At 40.6% G+C, this 19,106-nt stretch overlaps 1 protein-coding gene across 1 annotated transcript in view; it reads left to right on the top strand.

Moving 5' to 3' along the window:
• LOC148538345 (uncharacterized) overlaps positions 1-19,106 on the top strand; it is a 231,790-nt gene that overhangs the window by 104,464 nt on the left and 108,220 nt on the right. The window contains exons 10-13 of the mRNA XM_088454387.1: positions 3,866-4,004; positions 5,300-5,475; positions 6,901-6,977; positions 7,702-7,751. Of these exons, the coding sequence (XP_088310513.1) occupies positions 3,866-4,004; positions 5,300-5,475; positions 6,901-6,977; positions 7,702-7,751 (442 nt within the window). The remainder of the gene's footprint in view (positions 1-3,865; positions 4,005-5,299; positions 5,476-6,900; positions 6,978-7,701; positions 7,752-19,106) is intronic.

Here is a 19,106-nt window from a genome sequence, read left to right as displayed (position 1 = left end):
CAGACACGGGTTTCCTCTGTCCTATCAAATAAGCCTACATCAAAACACAAGAGATTCTTTATCTTGTACAAATTTAAAACTGCAGAATAACATTCTGATCCGAAACTCAGTCTTTAGTTTTAACCACCGATGCAAGTTCATCAAGGTGGGGAGCGCACCTGCTGCAACTAAGTCCGCAAGGAGACTGGTCTAAAGAGAAAAGGATGGCCTCAAACCAGAGAGAAATTAAGGCAGTTTGGAATGATACTGAAGTTGTCTTGAGGTAAATATGTAAAATTACCTCAGAATAGAAGAAGCAATAAATTGCTTCCGTAATCGGTTAATAAGACATCTAAAGAGATTTTCGGACAAGGTGTCAGTAGTGGCTTATCTGAACAGTCAAAGTGGCACTAGAAGTCTACTTCTAATGGTAGCGGTGTCAGGAATTCTGAATGGGCATAAGAACACCTCAATGCCTTGTCGGCTCTTCACATACCAGAGAAAGACAATGTTGTTGCAGATTTCTGAGCCAACATCAGGTATTAGGTGAGTGGGAGTTGATGTGTTGACCCTCAAGTAATTTGATGGCGACACATCAAAATGCCAAGCTTCCACTCTTATTTTCCAGATACCATACCATATGCTGAGAACAAGTGAAATAGATACATTTCCCCAGTATGGAATTTCAAACTGTGGTATGTGTTCCCACCATTTCCAATGATTGCCCGTGGAAGAGATCAGAGAAGGTCGAGTGGAGGTGATAACAGTTCTTCCTTATTGGCCAAGAAGAGTGGTTTCCAATGTTGGTGAGAATGGTGGTGGGAGACCCTTGGATTCTGCTGATCACACAGGGATGTTGCATCAGGGTCCATTGTTCCATCCAAACGTCCAAAGCCTTCATTTGACAGTGTGGAAATTAAATGGGAACTATGAAGACAGAAAAGACTGTCTGAACAACTGGTACAATTTCTCATGAATGTAAGAGAGAGTATCTTCAGATATCGATCACAGAATCTGGAAAAGCCTTGCAATCTGGTTAGGTTTGAGATTTGATGTCATGAAGGCTGACACGTCACAATTGTTGCGGTTTCTGCATGATGGATTTGAAAAAGGTTTAGCAATTTCAACCATTAAAGTACAAATAGCAGCAGTAAGTGTGTTACTGGATAGAAGGTTATCTGAGGAGAATCTTGTAAAATTTCCTGTCAAGCAATGAAAAGAATACGGTCTCAAATTAGGTCTGTCTTACACACATGGGACTTGAATCTAATAATGCATTAATTATAGCTCTGTTTGAACCGTTACTTGAGATCCCATTAAAGTTATTACCCCGGAAGGTTTTATTTTTAATCTCTTCAGCAAAAGAGTTGGTGAACTACAAGCATTATGGGCAGAAGAGCCCTATTTAAATATATTGCCAGACAAGGTCATCCGAGAACGAACAAACAAGTTTTTTTTCATTTAAATTTCATTTAAATCAAGTAATTATATTGCTTTTGTGTTTTCCACAGCCGAAGGATGAGAAGGAGGACAGATTACATAGGCTGGACTTATTGTGAGCAATCTCTATTTGGTTAGAGTTTTGGGAAACAAAGCATTTGTTTATCCTACATACAGGTGCAATAAAAGGTGGGGCTCCCATGAAACGGACAATAACAAATTGGATCACACAGCTAATCATGTTTGTATATGAGGAGAATGGTCGGAAAGTCCCAGAGAATCTGAGGGCACACTCAATCAGGGCAATGGCTAGAAAGGCTCAAGTATCTAGTAAAGACATTTGTGCAATGGCTACTTGGTCGTATGTTCATACTTTCTCTAAGCGCTATGCTTTTGGATGTTTCAGATGCCCACTTTGGAAGTCCTTAAAAGGGGTATTGGCATAAAGAAATATGATCATTAAGCATGAAAATTTCTATTAGATTATTTTATTGTCTCTCCCTATATTATGCTTTGGTATATCCCACATGTGTACTGGCTGCCATGAAGTAGGAAGAAAAAAAACTACAAATTATTTACCTGATAATTTCGTTTCTTCGAGATACTTCATGACAGCCTATAATATACCCTATCTAATACCCCTTTTACACCAGAGGAAAAACCTGGGTTTTTGCTGGGTCTACCTGGGTCGCAGCTCAGTGTAAAAGGGTCCCTGAAAAATAACCCTGGGTCAAGTGACCTGGCAATCCAACCCAGGTAGCTACCAGGGTCGGACCCTGGATGGACCTGGGTAATGGTGCAGTGTAAACAGTGCAACCCGGGTTATCCAACCTGGGTCATGCCTAAAATGAGCTGATTGGTGGTTGTGGAGCAGTCACCTCCCCCTTTTTATGACCTCTCAAGTTTAGCAGGGCAGACCCAGGTTCAGTGTGAATGGGGCTGACCTGAGAATAACCCAGATCGATGGTGCTGTGTAAACGATGCCTCACCTGGGTCTGACCTGGGTTGGAACCATGTCTGAAAACCCAGGTCGGACCCGGGTTTTTGGCGGAAAAGAGTTATAAGTGTATTTTTTTCCCCCAGGTTCAGAATCTGAGGAGACACTCAAGACTAAAGGAGTGGTTTCAATTAGAGGTGTAAAGTCACGGCCGGCGAAATGCATTTTTTGCATTCTTTTCACTTTATTCGCCTGTGTACGCGAAGTTATCGCATACTTTCACAAAGCGCGTTCCCGCTTTTCGCCCTATTCAACTGCAAAACAGGCAAATATGCAGATGTGCAAATGGCAAAACTAGCGAAAAGGACAGGTAATTTTGGGGAAATCAGTCTGTACCACATAAAAAGCCTAACTGACCCTGGAGATCATTATAGAAGATTATTAATAGACATAATAAAAGTATTTTGGGCTCTTAAACTGGTTCAAAGGGCAGTTAGCATATTTACATACAGTAAGTGTGGTAAAATGTTAAAAAGCCATTTTGTTTGGAATACATTTTTGCTGTAGTTAAATTGGGGGTACATTTAAATGGGCACTAGTTACATTTTTTTGGCTGTAAAGCGCATTATAAAAAGCTTTAAAAAAAAAAAAAAAAAAAAAACCTGCTGCAGCCACCTGCAATCCTAAAAATGCCTGCCTCATCCATACAGCACCCCAAAATACCAGTCCCAGTACTTTTTACCCATTTTCATGCACTTTTTAAGTTTTCACCCCAAAAATTGCATGTCGTATTTTTAGGGTGAATTAAGATTTTTTTTTTTTTTTTTTTTTAGCTTAAGTAGTCATTAAGGGGGAGCGTGTCCAAAGGGTTCTGAACCAAATGCCCGCAGTTTTAGGCGAAAATAGGGATTTTGCACATCTTTTCTCCTGCCTTTGGGTGGTGAAACTTTTTTGCCTACTTTTGTCAATAGTTTTTGCACATGTGAAAATGTCCTGGAATTGAATAGGGTGATACGCGGGAATTTGCTGAAAACAACGCATCGGCGAACTCTTTTCGCCTTTAATTGAATGTGGCACTTAGGAGGAAGGGGAGGAGTGAGCCTATATACCCTAAGGAAGCGGTCCCAAGGGGGGGAACTTCCTGTCTAACAATAAAAGGAAGGGATGTAATGTCCGCCATGAAGTATCTCGAAGAAATGAAATGATCAGGTAAACATAATTTGCTGTTTAAGATAATGTAATGAATCCATGTATAGTCAAATTAACAAAAAAGATATTTTGATATAGATTTAACAAATTTTTCTTATTTGTTTATGTAGTTCTTATTAGATGCAGTAGCTTTATTATGCCGATAAATACTCTATTTTGCACATACAACTAAACCTAAGATCGAACCTACGATTTCATATAATCAAAGGAAAAAAACTTACACAGTAGTACATAAAGGCATACTTTGCGAGTTAAAGGTAACATAAGGACAGTAAAAAATAATTTGCATTTGTTCTTCAGAGTTGCAGAGGCTCAAAAAATCTTATGACTTGGAACGCTGTCAGAAATGGGTCAAGCATGCATGGAAAGTTCAAAAGAAAACTAAGGAAATTATACAGCAAAAAATAAAGGATCGATTTGAAATAGTTGTTGTGCCAAGGTAGAATTTTGAATTCCTATTTTTAAACATGTCTGCTGTATATACTGTTTGATCAACTGTAGTTCACTCTAGTCAGGGCTTCCTTCGGGGGAGGGGCTGCTAGGACCGGAGTTCCGGGCCTGGGTGCTCAGACAGAGAAAGGGGCATGCCACTCCTACCCCCCCGTGTTACTGCTTTCTGCAAAAGTTACTACTTTTTTTTTTTTTTTTTTTACCGGCCGCCAGCTAATACTGCTGGCTGGGGCGACATAAGGGTAACTGGCTGGAGAGACAGAAGTGGTGTTGGCTGGAGCTGGAGAGAAACTGCGTAACTGGAATTGCAGAAACACTGGGTTTTTTTAAGCCTCGTACAGAGCTGTTAGAGGAAATAACTGTTTCAACCTACATATGAAAATGATGAGCATTATCACCTGTTTGGAATGATTGGATAATCTTACACCTGACTATCAGCCTGCAAAATCCCTGACTTTGTGCAAGTGTACCTAGAAGAATTGAATGCTGTTTTGAAGGCAAAGGGTGGTCACACCAATTAATTATTTGATTTAGATTTCTATTCTGTTCATTTACTTTGCATTTTGTTAATAGGTAAAAATAAACTAACACTTCTATTTTTGAAAGCATTCTTACTTTATAGCATTTTTTCCACACCTGCCTAAAACTGTTGCACAGCAGTGTGTGTGATGCATAGAATATTTGACCTCTCACATCAGTCCCTGCCCCAGTGGAGCTTACAATCTATATTCCTTACCACACACTAGGGTTAAGTTTTTTTGTTGGGAGCCAATTAACTTTAAAAAAATGCAGTAAATCAAGGGACAGATAAAAAGTAAAAGTCAATAATTCTGGAGGAGGTATATACAAGTGCATAAATACTCTAAAAATATTTTCCTATGGCATTCTAAGGCACTCTGATCTGATATATATATATATTCTCTATCTCTGCCCATGGCACTCAAACATCTTCGATGACAGTGGTATGTGACACCATGTAAATTAAAAACTCAGCACTCACCATTATATTCCAAACTGGAACTAACATTCCCTGGAATTATAAGTACAAAGTACTGCAACAATTTGTCAAGCTGACCAAGCACATCATGGCCAAATGCTCCAATTTGTGAAAGTCAGCGTAGGGACTGACCAGAATGGGAAGATATGATCTGGTTGGTCAGCTTGACAAATGATTGCAATACTTTGGAACTAACATTCCCTGGAATTATAAGTAGAGTTTGGAATATAATGGTGAGTGCTGAGTTTGTATGACTTTTATCTACAAGCAGTGTTTGTTTTACACAGGCCTTTAAGCATAAATGACTTATGCCTGACACTTGGTATCAACTTGCAACTTACTCAAGGCTCAGGATTTTATCACTTGTGGCACAAACAGACATTACCAGCTGACTGCAGAGTGGTGCTTCAGAAGACTGATACGCAACAATTTATTGATGACTTTTCTGGAAGCCATGTTAAAAGTATGTATCTTTGTTTGATACTTCTGTAAAGGTCAGACTATAGAAAGCTCCTACCATCAAAACAATAAATAAAATGAACACTGCATCCTCTTAATTTGATATATCAAATCCTCTGAGAAAATTAAAATTTTCTGCTCTAAATCTTTCTTAACAGACATTCATAACAATATTCTAAGGACTTAATTCAGCGTATTTCAGTTTAAATGTTGAGCTATTATGAGATTTTAGGATAAAATACAATTTGTATAGTATTCTGTATAGTAAAAAATAAACCATTAAGTGGCACAGAGGATAGATAGCTCATTAACCCACTTTCGCTGCTGGGAGTTTTCTCACCCTTGTGCTAAGGCCATTTTCTGATGTCAGCGCTCCTCACATTCCCACAGCAATATCACTGATATGCGGTACCCACACAGTCTTATTACTCATTCTAATATGTGAAAACAATATTTAACCCAAATGGGCAAAAACATTTTTTTTAATGATCTCCATCTCTGCTCTAAGGCCACCCCACACCACCCTCCCTGACCCACGGGACCGCCCACCAGTGATTAGTGCTGATGGATGGGGAGAAGGTATGGTATCGTCCAGCACTTTGCTGCGGATGTCATCCACAGTATTAAGGTGTATGCAGCTAAGGGGTTAAATAAAACTAGACATAACCCCCAACAAAAGAATAAAGGGACGTCTTGCATATATCATTTCTAAGTTTATAGTTTATAAGCTCATGTTCGTTGGCAAATATACTATAATTATTTCCAACCAACACAGAGTGCTAAGAGGAGATACTTTAGCATAATTGTCTACTCTCATTACCACTTAGGGGACTGTTCATCATTCCTTGAACTAGGTGGAAAGATTATTCTTCACCTCTGGTTGGAATGAAGTATCAGGGTGATTCATTATAAAGGTAAAGTAGAATAAATCAGATAGACGTACACCCCTTCCGGCAGTGCGCATGCGTGATCTGTGTTCATTGTAACACTGTAGGGTCAAGCCCAGCAATGTAAAGTTTCACTGCTAGTCTAACCTTGTTGAAGAACTTATGTTGGAAATTGCATTGTGGTGATACGTGATTTGAATAGAGGTGAGCCCATGAGCACTGTTTGGGAACTAGCTTTGTAACTTGTCTGTGATCCTGCACATAGAAGCATGGGCAGACAAAGTAACATGGGATTCTTTCTAAACATTAACAAATATCGTAAAATATACCAAGGTGCATAACAGAAGATTTCATTGAGAAAATATAATTTTTTAATCATTTAAATGATAGGTATGATGCTACAAAATGTAGATTTCAGCCACTCAAATATTCTATAGCCTTCAGAATGATAAATACTGCATGGTTTTTCACTATAACAGAAAATTAATTATCTTTCTTTAAAGTGCTGTTACCAATATTTTTTTGTTTCTTTCATTTATCAGCAAGCACACGGAAATTGCTTCATTTACCCCTTCTGGAAGTTACTGAAGTTAATCCAAATAATTACACGGACTATAAGGTATTTAGTTATGTATAGTTAGGTGAGATTGGCTCAGCTCATCTCTGAGGGGTAAACCTGGTGCAATAATGGTATATTTCTTCTATTACTGAAGAGGTTTATTTTACATTTGGCAACAGCCACTATGGGACATTCTTTTGCCAAGTGATTGCAGGTTAATTTATCATAACGGGGTGTTGTGCAGGTGTATCTATAAGGGGTGCAGGGTGAGCAGTGCACATGAGTCCCTGGGTCAAGGAGGGGCCCCACTCCCTGCACCCTGAATGGTATGCCTGCAGCTGATCCTCCACCAAATATATTAGTAGCATCATAATTTGTGTTATATATTGGAAAAAATGACGCAGGTGATAGTAAAGACTTTTATATCTTCTGTGCATGCAGCATCTACAAAAATACCCCATAGAAGAGGGCACTGCAGGCAGAATGAGGGGGGTGGTTGTGCTGCACATGGGAACCTCCAGGTGTTGCAAGACCTCTGGTGTGGTTAGCATACAATACTCCTAAAGCGATGGTACTAAATTTAGCTTTCTATAACTTGCGCATCAATGTTATCTTGAGATGAAGTAATTGTAATACTGTTTGTAATAAAATAAGCAATGCTGTTAAACCGTTTTTCACTGATTTGTTTATAACTATCCTTTAACTGAAGAGATTAGGAGGCATGTACTATATATGTTTGCAGCAAGGATATTATAAATACATAATGTTTTCCTTTTCTTTATAGCTGTTTTTTGAAAGTAAATCTAAAAACAAGATGTTAAAGGCACATTCCTTGTAAGTATTTGTTACAGATATTGCCATTTTCTTGTGATTTCAAATAATGAATTCCACTAGCTGAATCCATACACCCCATAAACAGCCAGATGTGAGAGTTAATTTTCTTAGTTAAAATTAAATTAGATTGGACTCTTCTATTCAAAATTAGCTCAATCCCCATTAACAGTCTCTCTCTTTCTGTCCACCTCATTGAGGATTTCTGGGTCCTACTCTTAATGGAAACATGTCATTGGAACAGGGCAAGTCACAGCAATAATTTTGTGCAGTTCGCTATAAAGTTATGTAGTTAAGATTCTATAACTTTACAGTGGGTAAAAGCATAGTTGATGGTTTCTGGTGCATAAGAGGGAGGAGAGGCTGACTATCAGGAAGACCACCTTACCTTGTTCTACCCCAGGGGTTCTTCAACACAGTCCTCAAGGCACACTAACAGTCCAGGTTTTAAGGATAGCCATATTTGAGCAATAGGTGTGTCAATTAGTACCATAGTTATTTTGATTTAACCATCTGTGCTCAAGTATGGATATCACTAAAACCTCGACTGTTAGTGTGCCTTGAGGACTGAGGTTGGGAAACACTGCTCTACCCAATTCAAAACATGTGTTGGACAAAATGAGTCACAGCTTTATTTATTCTTATATAAAAACTAATGCAAACACCAGAGATCGCTAGACAAGGAAAGAACCGGTGGACAAGGCTCAGTTTTACTAACCATGTTTAGTGTGTGTGTGGGGGGCGTTGTGCTAGGCACAACCTTGTAGGCACGCAACTACGCTCCCTCCCTTCATTGGGACCAACTACCTTGCGCATACCACCCTCAAATGGCACACAGCCTGTAGGGCTCAAGCTGGAGCAAGGCAAGCAGCCTGTTTTCCTGGTGAGTATGTGAGTTTCTCTGAAAACCCAGACTTCCCATGCCTTGCTTGCAACGTTCCCCAACCCACACAAGGTCTCCAGCATGCGGAGTACTGAAGCCTGCCCCGCAACCTCTACCGCCTTATAAGTCCAGACTTGCGTCCGACATAGGCACTCCATCGCTCCTGTATGACCCCCTGCATTTAATCATAATGTCCTTGTGCTGTGTGACTCTCCCACCACCAGTGGTGACTAATTTACCTAAAGCTGCATTAACTTTCTTCCTGGCTCTTTCAATCCCAGTTTCCTCTCTAACCCCTTGCCATGATAACCTTGGGATGATAGTGAGCGTCATTCCACTGCCCTTTTATCCTAGCTTATATTTGTACAGCATGTATCTGACCAGGGCTAGAGATTTCAACTTACGAAGGGCATTGCAGTCCAGGTGCAACACTACCATACATAGAGCCTGACCTATTACCTTCTCTGCTTGCAGCAATTCTTTCTTGGCATGTGCCCATAACATACCCCTGTTGCCAACCAGGAAACCGACCCCACCTCCTGTTGTAATTTCAGCTTGCCCCCATATGGTCTGGTGGCTGCCGCCCAGTAGATGTAGGAGTGGCTGGTGATATACACTCGCTTACACACCATGTGGGAGGGGTTTGCTAGAATACCAAATTATATGATGACTGCAGCTATGGCTTCCATAGGTATGACATATGTTCTCTAACTATTTGATATCCACCTCCCTAGATTTTTTATTTGTCACCAAACTTCCCTTGCCTGCCTTGCGAATGTTGCCGCTCCTATCCTGAAAGAATGGGTTCCAAATTTACTTGCATTCCAGCATAAAGCACCTTTTAGAAATGGCTGCAAACTGATACTTGGTTAGGGCGGACTTATCTATTTGCATTAAAAAATTAACCCCCAATCCGGCCTAACACCCACAAAACCCTAGACTACCACAACTGTGTACAGAAAAAATGGTGTGTAAGGCTGCGCTTAACCTTTTACTTGATGGTAGCTACTAGGGAAAAAAAAGAACAGGGATCCACCTGTCCTGTTCAAAAAGTTTGAACAATAGATGAAACTAAAGGGGGTTTTCCAGTGCTCACCACCAAATAATCAATACTCGAAATATAACTAGCATGCAAAATTATAAAATATCTCTGACACAAATATAGTTTATAAAATGGGTTTTATTTTAAGAAGCACATATATTACTTCAGTAAATGGGGTAAAAATTGAATTTCTGATACTATTATATAAATATCAAGAAGACATAAGTGGTATAAAATGTGTAATATTATGTCATAATACCGGTATACTTAAAAACAACATGGAAGGAAAAACTAAACGGACAACATTAATATTGTATTCCAAATAGGATATGTGCAAATGATATGCGCTAAAGCAGCGACGACTTATACTGGCACTTAATTAAATATTGCAAATTATGTAGAATAGGTGCAGTCATTAGACTATTATAGACTTTTATAATTTACTCCCACATCGCTGCCCTCATCTGTCCATCTTCCCTTGTGTGTCGTTACTGTGTTAGTAATTATACTGTATCTTTATTACATTTGAACTAACCCACTACCTTTTATGTGGGAGTAAAACTAATACCAATTATCATTATCACTTCCGGTTGTATGTTGCATGTCTAGTCTAATTATTGTGATATTTTATTGTTTTCTTGATATTAGCATGTTTGTAAAACAACACAGGGTTAGCTGGAACTTCTATCAGGAGCTGGCGTTGGATATTTTGCACTGAGTGCTCGCTGGTACAAACATTTTTACATCTTTGTTTTTTTTACTTTGAATGTCATAATACCAGTATACTTAAAACATGGAAGGACAAAATAAAACTGACAACATGAATATTTTGTTCCAAATAGGATCTGTGCAAATGATATGCGCTAAAGCAGCGACTTCTTCTTATGCTGGCACTTAATGAAATATTGCAAAGTATGTAGAATAGGTGCAGTCAACAGACCTTAGTGATTCTCCCCAGTCTTCAGGTTAGGTTCAAAGAAATGTTGAACATATTATTTATTTGCACTACACCACATAATGAACCCGACATCCACCGCCCAGGGGTGCTGGGGAAAGCCCCAGGCTATCAGTCTGGGCCTGGGGTACCCTGGAGAGGGGGACCACTTTATTTGGGGGGGTTTCACCAGCTCCCCAGGGATCCCCGGCCTGGGCTGACTAGCGGTCAGGGCTGATGCTGTGACTGGGGGGGCCTGGTGAAATTGCTCACCTGGCTGTGGCATCAGCCCCCCGCTAGAAAAAGTCCAGTGTTGGTTCTGGTAAATACAGGGGAACCCTTCTCATTTTTTTTCCCCTGTATTTCCAGAATCAGATCAGAGCCCAGTGCCGGTTGTGCAGAATACAGGGGACCCCTACTTCTATTTTCCCCTGTAGTTTGGCAACCAGGGCTGGCTGGTCACTAAAAGCCCGGGGCTGGTTGCTCTTGTGAAGGGGAGGGGTGGACACCAGCACAGACGGGACTGTCGCACCCATCCATGCTGTGTGTCAATAACACAGATGCATGTAGCATGGATTTCCCTGGTCCATGCTACATGCATCTTTATCGTGTACGATGTGACAAACAGCATGCGATGTATGTCACATTGTACACTGTAGATCATAATCTTACGGGTTTCCCGTAAGATCTACATTCCAACTAGACGATGGCAGGGACATGCATCGGCATCATAATGGTGCAGAAACACACGATGTGCGCGATTCATCGTAATCATCCACATCGTGTGAAAAATCGCACCGTGTATGGGCGCCTTTAGTGTACGTTTTCATTGCCATTACCCCCTGATCTACAAAGATAGTAAAATCCAAAGTTGACACAGGTATTGCTCACATCGCTTGTGAATTCAAAGTTCTCTTCATTTCGATTGATGTATTGGATGAAATTAGCTAGTTCTTCCTCTGTACCGTCCCATACTATAATCACATCATCAATGTCTCTGGCCCAGAGAATAAGATTCCCTTCATACGTATCGTTATTCCAAACATGTGTGCTTCCAAATCCATGATGATAACCCCTCCTCCCTTATCTGTGGGTTTGATTACTATTTTTTCATTGTACTTAGCCCTAAAAAAATCAATCTTTTCTGCTTTGGTGAGGTTCCAATATTGTTTAAATTTTTCTGGATTTTTATTTGTTCCTCTACCAATTTCTGGAGGCTTTTGTAAGTGACCTTTTAGGTGTTGGGGGTAAAATGTTGATTTCCCCATAAGAGCTGTATGCTGGAAGTTATCCTGTTTTACTATAGGTTGTGGGGGATTTGTTGTTTTTGCTATTGTGAAACTTCTTCAAGGTTACTTTCCTGATAAACTTTTGTAAGTCAATGAATGTGTCAAATTTTTTCAGGGTGCTATTTGGGGCAAATTTCAATTGTTTTTTTAAGAACTCTAATCTTTGCTATGGTAAGTGTGTGCTTACTTGGGTTGAATATCCCTTTCATGCTTTTTTCTTTTGACTTGGTTTTGACTCGTCCCCACTTTCCCCGCTTGTTATGGAACTTCCTTTTCTTTATCTCTTCCCTTTTGATCTTTTCCTGATTTAATGTTCTTTTTGGAATTGATCCTGTACTTCTGAAGGAGTGTTTTTGGACTAAATCTAAACAAGCATCAAGGTATTTCTCAGTTTCGTTGTTTTCATTCAATTGGGTAAAGCTCGTGTCTCTTTTTGGATGCTTTTTCAGTCTGATTTTTAATTCTTTCCAGTTCTAGCTGATATATTTAGTTCCTCCTGGTGGTCTTCTCTTCCACTGTTGAAATTTTTAATGAGAGTACTCGAGTTAGGATAATTTCTTCTCTAAATTGTTGTCTGGGACTTCTCTTAACCATTTTGTCTCGTCTCTGTATAATCTCCGAAATTGCAATTTCTAGTAATACTTGAGTTTTTATATAAATTGCCATTGTCCATAATTGGTCTCCTAGGTATATTTCTCTCCACAAACTCTCCGTAATGTTTTTTTTTTTTTTATATACAGTACCTGTTGTGTGGGTTGGTGGACTTCTTCCGTCTTTCTTGATATATATATATATATATATATATATATATATATATATATATCTATATCTATATCTCTATATATATCTATATCTATATCTCTATATATATCTATATCTCTATATATCTCTATATATATATCTATATATATATCTATATATATATCTATATATATATATATATGTATATATATATATATATATATATATCTATATCTCTATCTATATCTTCATTGGACAATTTTAAGATCTTGATTGAATCTTGCATGAGTCCAGTTTTCCTTTGACTATAATCTCCTCCATAGTCTTCCAAATCTCAAAAAAACTTTTTTTTTTCTTCTGTTCAATAGTTGCTTCCTCTATTTCGCATAGTTTGTTTGTTAGGACCTCTAAATTTCTAAAATCTTCTAATTTCTCCAGTGATGGTCATTTCTTTCTAATATTTTCAATTTCTCCTATCTTCTTTATGGTTAGTTCTCTGGGCCTGATTCAGAGCCGCTCGTAAGCGGCCGCTCGTTCGTTCTGAGCGATGTTCGCACAACTGCGCATGCGTATGGGTCGTAATGTGCATGCGCCAACCAGTCATTGCGGTCAGAAATTGTGCACTCGCAAAACAGCGAGGGGCTGCTAATTTGATTGACAGAATGTACCGTTTGTGGATGGTAACAGGGGAAGGTGCTTGAAAACAGGAGAGTGGAGACCCGATCGCAGGTGTGCCTAATGGTCAAAAGGGCGTTTAATGGGAGTGCATAATTAGTAAAGGAGCGTCATCAACCACATCACTTGGTTGTCTTTTAGCCTGAACTGCTCACAGTGATAGCGGTAATACAAAGCTACCACAAGCACTGCGAGAAGTTCAGATGCCTTTCGATGTACCTAATTAATCTAATAAATACTGGAGATGATGTGTGATGAGGACGGCAAAGGGACATCATTACAAAATAGCTCGCTCAGACATAGAGGCGTCAACAAAAAGCAAAGAGTGAGCGCTCAATTTAAATAGATGGCCCCTTTTTTGGAACGACCGTCCACAAATAGCATCCGGGTCTGAATCAGGCCCTCTGTCCTCTATGATCTTTATCAATTCATATGTACAGGCATCCAGGGTTGTATTACATTTATCTACAGTGTGACCATGAGCTAAAAGGATGTAAGTGTGGAACTGATGCCCGCAACTACAAACAATTATGACCGTCTTTTCAACAAGGATAAAAGAGAAGGATCAGTGACTCTGCATCCTGACTAAGCCTGGCTACAGGCGAAACGCGTCGATTGCGGAGTTGATCGATGGGACACTGATTGGGCAGTTCACCTTAGAACAGCCTTCCAAAGTCTGCCTGCAGACACCTTTATACTCTCAATTTGGATTGACAAGAAGTGGTGTAGAGGATCATCCACCCATTCCATCCAACTCCCAAAATGAGGTAAGCTCTTTGATTCAGGAACGGATTGTATGTTACACCCTCATTCAAGGGAGAATGGATTGTATCTTGCACCCTTAATTATGGGAGAACCACACTGCAGGTAATTATATGCAAGAGCATCTATTTACAACATTTATTAAACCTAACCTGAAGACTGGGGAGAATCACTAAGGTCTGTTGACTGCACCTATTCTACATACTTTGCAATATTTCATTGAGTGCTAGCATAAGAAGCCGCTGCTTCAGCGCATATCATTTGCACAGATCCTATTTGGAATACAATATTCATGTTGTCCGTTTTGTTTTGTCCTTCCATGTTTTAAGTATACTGGTATTATGACATTCAAAGTAAAAAACAAACATGTAAAAATGTTTGTACCAGCGAACGCTCAATCATATGAGGTATGGTGTTCTGCCTTTATATACAAGTTCCAGCTAACCCTATGTTATGTTTTATAAACATGCTAATATCAAGAAAACATCACAATAGTTAGACTAGACATGCAACAGACAACCGGAATTGATAAGAATGATAATTGGTATGAGTTTTATTCCCACATAAAAGGTAGTGGGTTAGTTCAAATGTAATAAATATACAGTATAATTAGTAACACAGTAACAACACACTAGGAAAGAAGGGTGAGGGCAGCGATGTGGGAGTAAATGATAAAAAAAAAGTGAAAAATTGAGATATAGAAATACATAAAGTAAAGAAAAATGGAGCAATTAAAATTATGTAAATAACAAGGGATCCTAGAGTTATAAGTAAAGGAGGATCTGACTGCTTATTAATAAGTGTGTGAAAAGTTCCATTGTCCTTAAATAAGCAAGATGATACAGTATCTTTGTAAACCTGTAGTAACCATATGGTAAGTCCTAGATAGTAGGTATTATGACATATTACATATTTTATACCACTTATACCTTCTTGACATTTATATTATAGTGTCAGAGATGCCATCTTTACCCCATTTACTGAAGTAATGTGTTTCTTAAAATAAAACCCATTTTATAAACTATATTTGTGTCAGAGATATTTTATACTTATGCATGCTACTTATTTTTTGAGTATTGATTATTTGGTGGTGAGCGCTGGAATACCACAACTGTGTAGACCTCTGGGTCTGAATGCCTCTTAAATTTGACCCACCTGCCTCTCCCTACCTGGTCCATCTGGGACTTTTGTATCCTGCGCAGCCTTGTGCCCTCTAACATCACCACATTTCTGTAAAGTAAGCCTGTACACACTTCTTGCTTGACTCTTCTACGAGCTATTCCACTGTAAATGCTCCACTAAAAGCCATAACAAAAGCAGTTTTAATTAGTAATGCCTTGTCCTCACTGCTACATACTATAGCACTATGTGCGCCACAAATGCTTTTGTGTGGTCACTCTTGCCATGCAACTTAGAAAAGGAGATACCTATCAGGATGGTATTGGCAGATGCCCTCTTATTCCTTCTCTTTCTTAGGAATGCTAAGAGTTGCTGCAGAATCCTTACCCCCAGTGGGTACTACTGCCTGAAACTGCTTTCATTTCTTCCAGGCTGCCGTGTAGGTTGTCAATATTTTTGGTGTTGGATTTCTCCATCAGCTTGCATAGCCTGCCCTGACTAACTGGCAAAGATGAAAGGGGCATGTTAAGCTGGCCACACATCTAAAGATTATCTGTCCAACCAGCCAACTAGTTGATTGGTTGGAATGAAAATCTGGTAAGGAGTTCAATCAGCAATTTGCTCCCAAGCGCTGGAAAATGGACCAAAACACTTGTTTGAACAAATTGTTTAGATCAAACATTTAACAAACTTGTCTGACCGACCATTTTCATCTGTTTTCTGGCATTTAGGAGCACATTGCTGATCATCATTTACTCCCTTTCCTTACCAGATTTTCATTCCAACCAATCAACAAGTTGGCTGGTTGGATGTAAGTTGGTCTAGTGTGTGGCCAGCTTTAGATGTACAACCTGCACTAGTGATGCTGCGGCCCTCAAAATCTCACATTTCTGACACAAAAGTGCGTCAGCAATGACTTTTTGATCCCCTGGCACATGCTTAGTCTTTGAATGTGACATTGTGTCATTAGTAGATCGCCAATAGCCATCTGAGTAGTCATCACTGGTGGGGATGATGTACATTACCTATTTATGGCTTGGTTATCAAACCAAAACTGGATGTACTTTCTTAGCCAGTTTAGAATACCAGTTGTCTTCCACCATCACTATTCCAGTTGTCTACTGCCAACACTATTAGACACAAATCCAGATCTGCCAAGTTCTTAGTCAAACCTCTGTCCTTCCACATATCCGGTTAACAATGTTCACTTCAAACCATTCTCCCTGAGTAAACGCAAAACTTGTCACTCCAGCTGCATCAGTCAAACTCTGCAATGCATGGTTTGGCAGTGGCATGCTAATCCATATTTGTACAGCATTTGGTGTAAGAAGCACTCATATACCCACAAAACCTCCTCAACACTGTTAAAGTGATGATTTATCTTTACTCCCGCCGTGGTCCTTTCTGGGCATCTTTTTAAAATATGTGAAACAGGGAATACTCTGCAAGCAAAATTAAGTAAATCTAGCAAAGATTTCATCTTCCCGAGGCTGATAGAGAGAGGCAGAGAGTGAGGGAGATATGCAGAGGGTGATGGGCAGAGTGTGACAAGGAAAGGCAGAGAGTGATGGGTAGAGTCTGACAGAGGCAAAGGGTGATGGGCAGGGGAGTGATGGGCAGACAGTAATTTGGAGAGGCAGAGGTTGACTGGGAGACGCAGAGGGTGATTGGCAGATGAAGAATTGCAGAGGCAGATGGTGATGGTCTGAGGGAGACAGGGAGTGGCAGAGGGTAACTGGCAGAAGTAGAGTGTTGGGCAGAGGGTGACAGGGAGAGTCAGAGGGTGATGGGCAGACTGTGAATTGGAGAGACAGTAATGGGTAGAAGGTGATGGGGAGTGTCACTTTCGGTCTGGGCAGCAGTGGGTCACTAATCAGAAGACTTGAGGATGCCCTCTCCTTCCACCTGTGGCAGTCATGAGGTCACCTCTGAGGATCTCTAATATACAACTTTCTGTGGGCAAACATGATGGTGGGCTGTTTAGTGGGATGAGGATTGAAGGATTTGCAGGCATCACCTGCATTACCTCGCCTCCCTCCTCACTCACCTGCCTGGCTGGCAGAGACAGAGGAAGGCACTGTCCTATAATGCCAAAGAAGCAAATCCAGTGTTTTAGAGGTCATTTTTAAGTTGGATTTGAGAAGAGTATATAGAATAGACCCTAAGCTACTGCAAATATTGATGGTGTGACCAATGTTGCGCCAATGTTGTTGGCAAACTCCATGGCAAATGCACAGACCACACAGCCTGAAAATGGGCGTCTCACCGCTCATAAACTCTGTCGCACAGTGAAGCAATAGGGTAAGGCTGAGAGTATCTTTTGCATATTTCTGCAACCGCTATTGTCAGAGCACTGTGACCACGGCTGCATTAGTAAACCTCTCTGAATCAAGCCCTGAGTCTTATAACTGATACCGGTAGTGACCAGCTCCTATAGCCGTGGCAGTTGAAATGGGAGCCATGGCACTATCGACAGTTTGCAGCTGTGCCTTGCTCATGCCAGTGGACTGAGTGGAGGAGAGGGGTCCCCTCCTCCTCTCCTCCAGCCAGACATCCTCCTCCCTTATCATGACGGCCCATGGCAGTGTACTATAGTGAGTCAGTCTGACACATGATTAGTACCTGGCTGGCCTGTATAATGTCGCCAATTGCAGGCTTCAGTGCAATGCATCAGCACCACTGCACAGTCCTGCTCCCCTATCCTGCCAATTAGGGGTGAACTTAGCTGTAGAGAGGGGCTTTTGTAGTGCAAGGTCGCCGCAATGAACACCCACAATTCCTGCAGCTCCAAACCGAGGGCAACACGCCCCCCGTTTCTGGGAAAGCTGCCACCTCCCAAACGAAGCAGCCTGTCAATCAGGCTACATCTGGGAGACACTGCGAGTGGATTCGCAGATGGAGGGCTGCACATGAGCAGTACACATCCTATGCATGCGCAGTACTCTGACAATATGGGATGTGCGCTAACCATGAGATTAGCGTACATCTCTGTATCAGGCCCTGTATACATTGTACTTTCTGGGTTTCTGTTCTGAAATGTACCCTGCATTAAGGGAAAAAGTAATGCCCTTATATAAAGTAGTATTGTTTATAGTTTGTCTTGTACATGAGGCAGTTGTATATTGCATTATGGATTTAATGCTGGCAGCTTTATAGAACACACAGGTGCACATGCATTAATAATGGTTGATCTGATGCATATTTTGGACAGAACTTTGCACCATTCTTAATTATGGATTTCTAAAGTGGTTTAGAAATCTTCTCCAGGAATGTATGTTGGGGATTATCTTAACACGCTTTTCTTTGTGGTAATACTCACGGGCCCTGATTGAGAGCTGAACGTAATGCCGATGTTTGCGCAGTTTAGCGATTTGCTACTGTGGATGCACTAAAAGTCTTAAAAACCCCTACGGTGCATGAGTTCCCCTGATTGTATGCGGAGTCCGCTGTTGCATACGAATGCTCAGGCATTAGAACCAGCAAGACAAAGCCATTGGCGTTTCTGGACAGTGACTGGGAGGTGGCTTGAAGTGAACACAGAAAAAGGCTGTGGCATAGGGTGTCACGGCATGTCAGTGAACGTGGCTGCGTTCCCAAAAGCAAAGCCGCAGCCACAGAAGCCATGTTTAGCCGGAGTTCAGAAGGAGGAACAGGCTGGTGCAAGTGTTGTGAATGCGATGGTGTGCCGATAGTGAAATGTTTCGAACCATCGGCATACTTGCTCTGTCCACAGGCATTAAAAGTAAGCTTCCCATGGCTTGCATAGCCCAGCGCACGCTAGTGCACAAGGGGAAGGCTGAAACTAGCATTTGCACATTACTGCCGCTGCATGTGCTGAGCTACAGTGGGAGACTGCTTGTGGCTGCTGAGCAGCAGCCACAGCAGTCTCCTATGCTTGTGGGGGAGAGCGATC

This window comes from Taudactylus pleione, unplaced genomic scaffold (assembly GCF_031769625.1).
Source record: "Taudactylus pleione unplaced genomic scaffold, aTauple2 ptg000040l, whole genome shotgun sequence".
NCBI classification, from domain to species: Eukaryota; Metazoa; Chordata; class Amphibia; order Anura; family Myobatrachidae; genus Taudactylus; species Taudactylus pleione.
The sequence above is the reverse complement of the archived record's forward strand: the minus strand, read 5'-3'. Positions and strand labels throughout refer to the sequence as shown.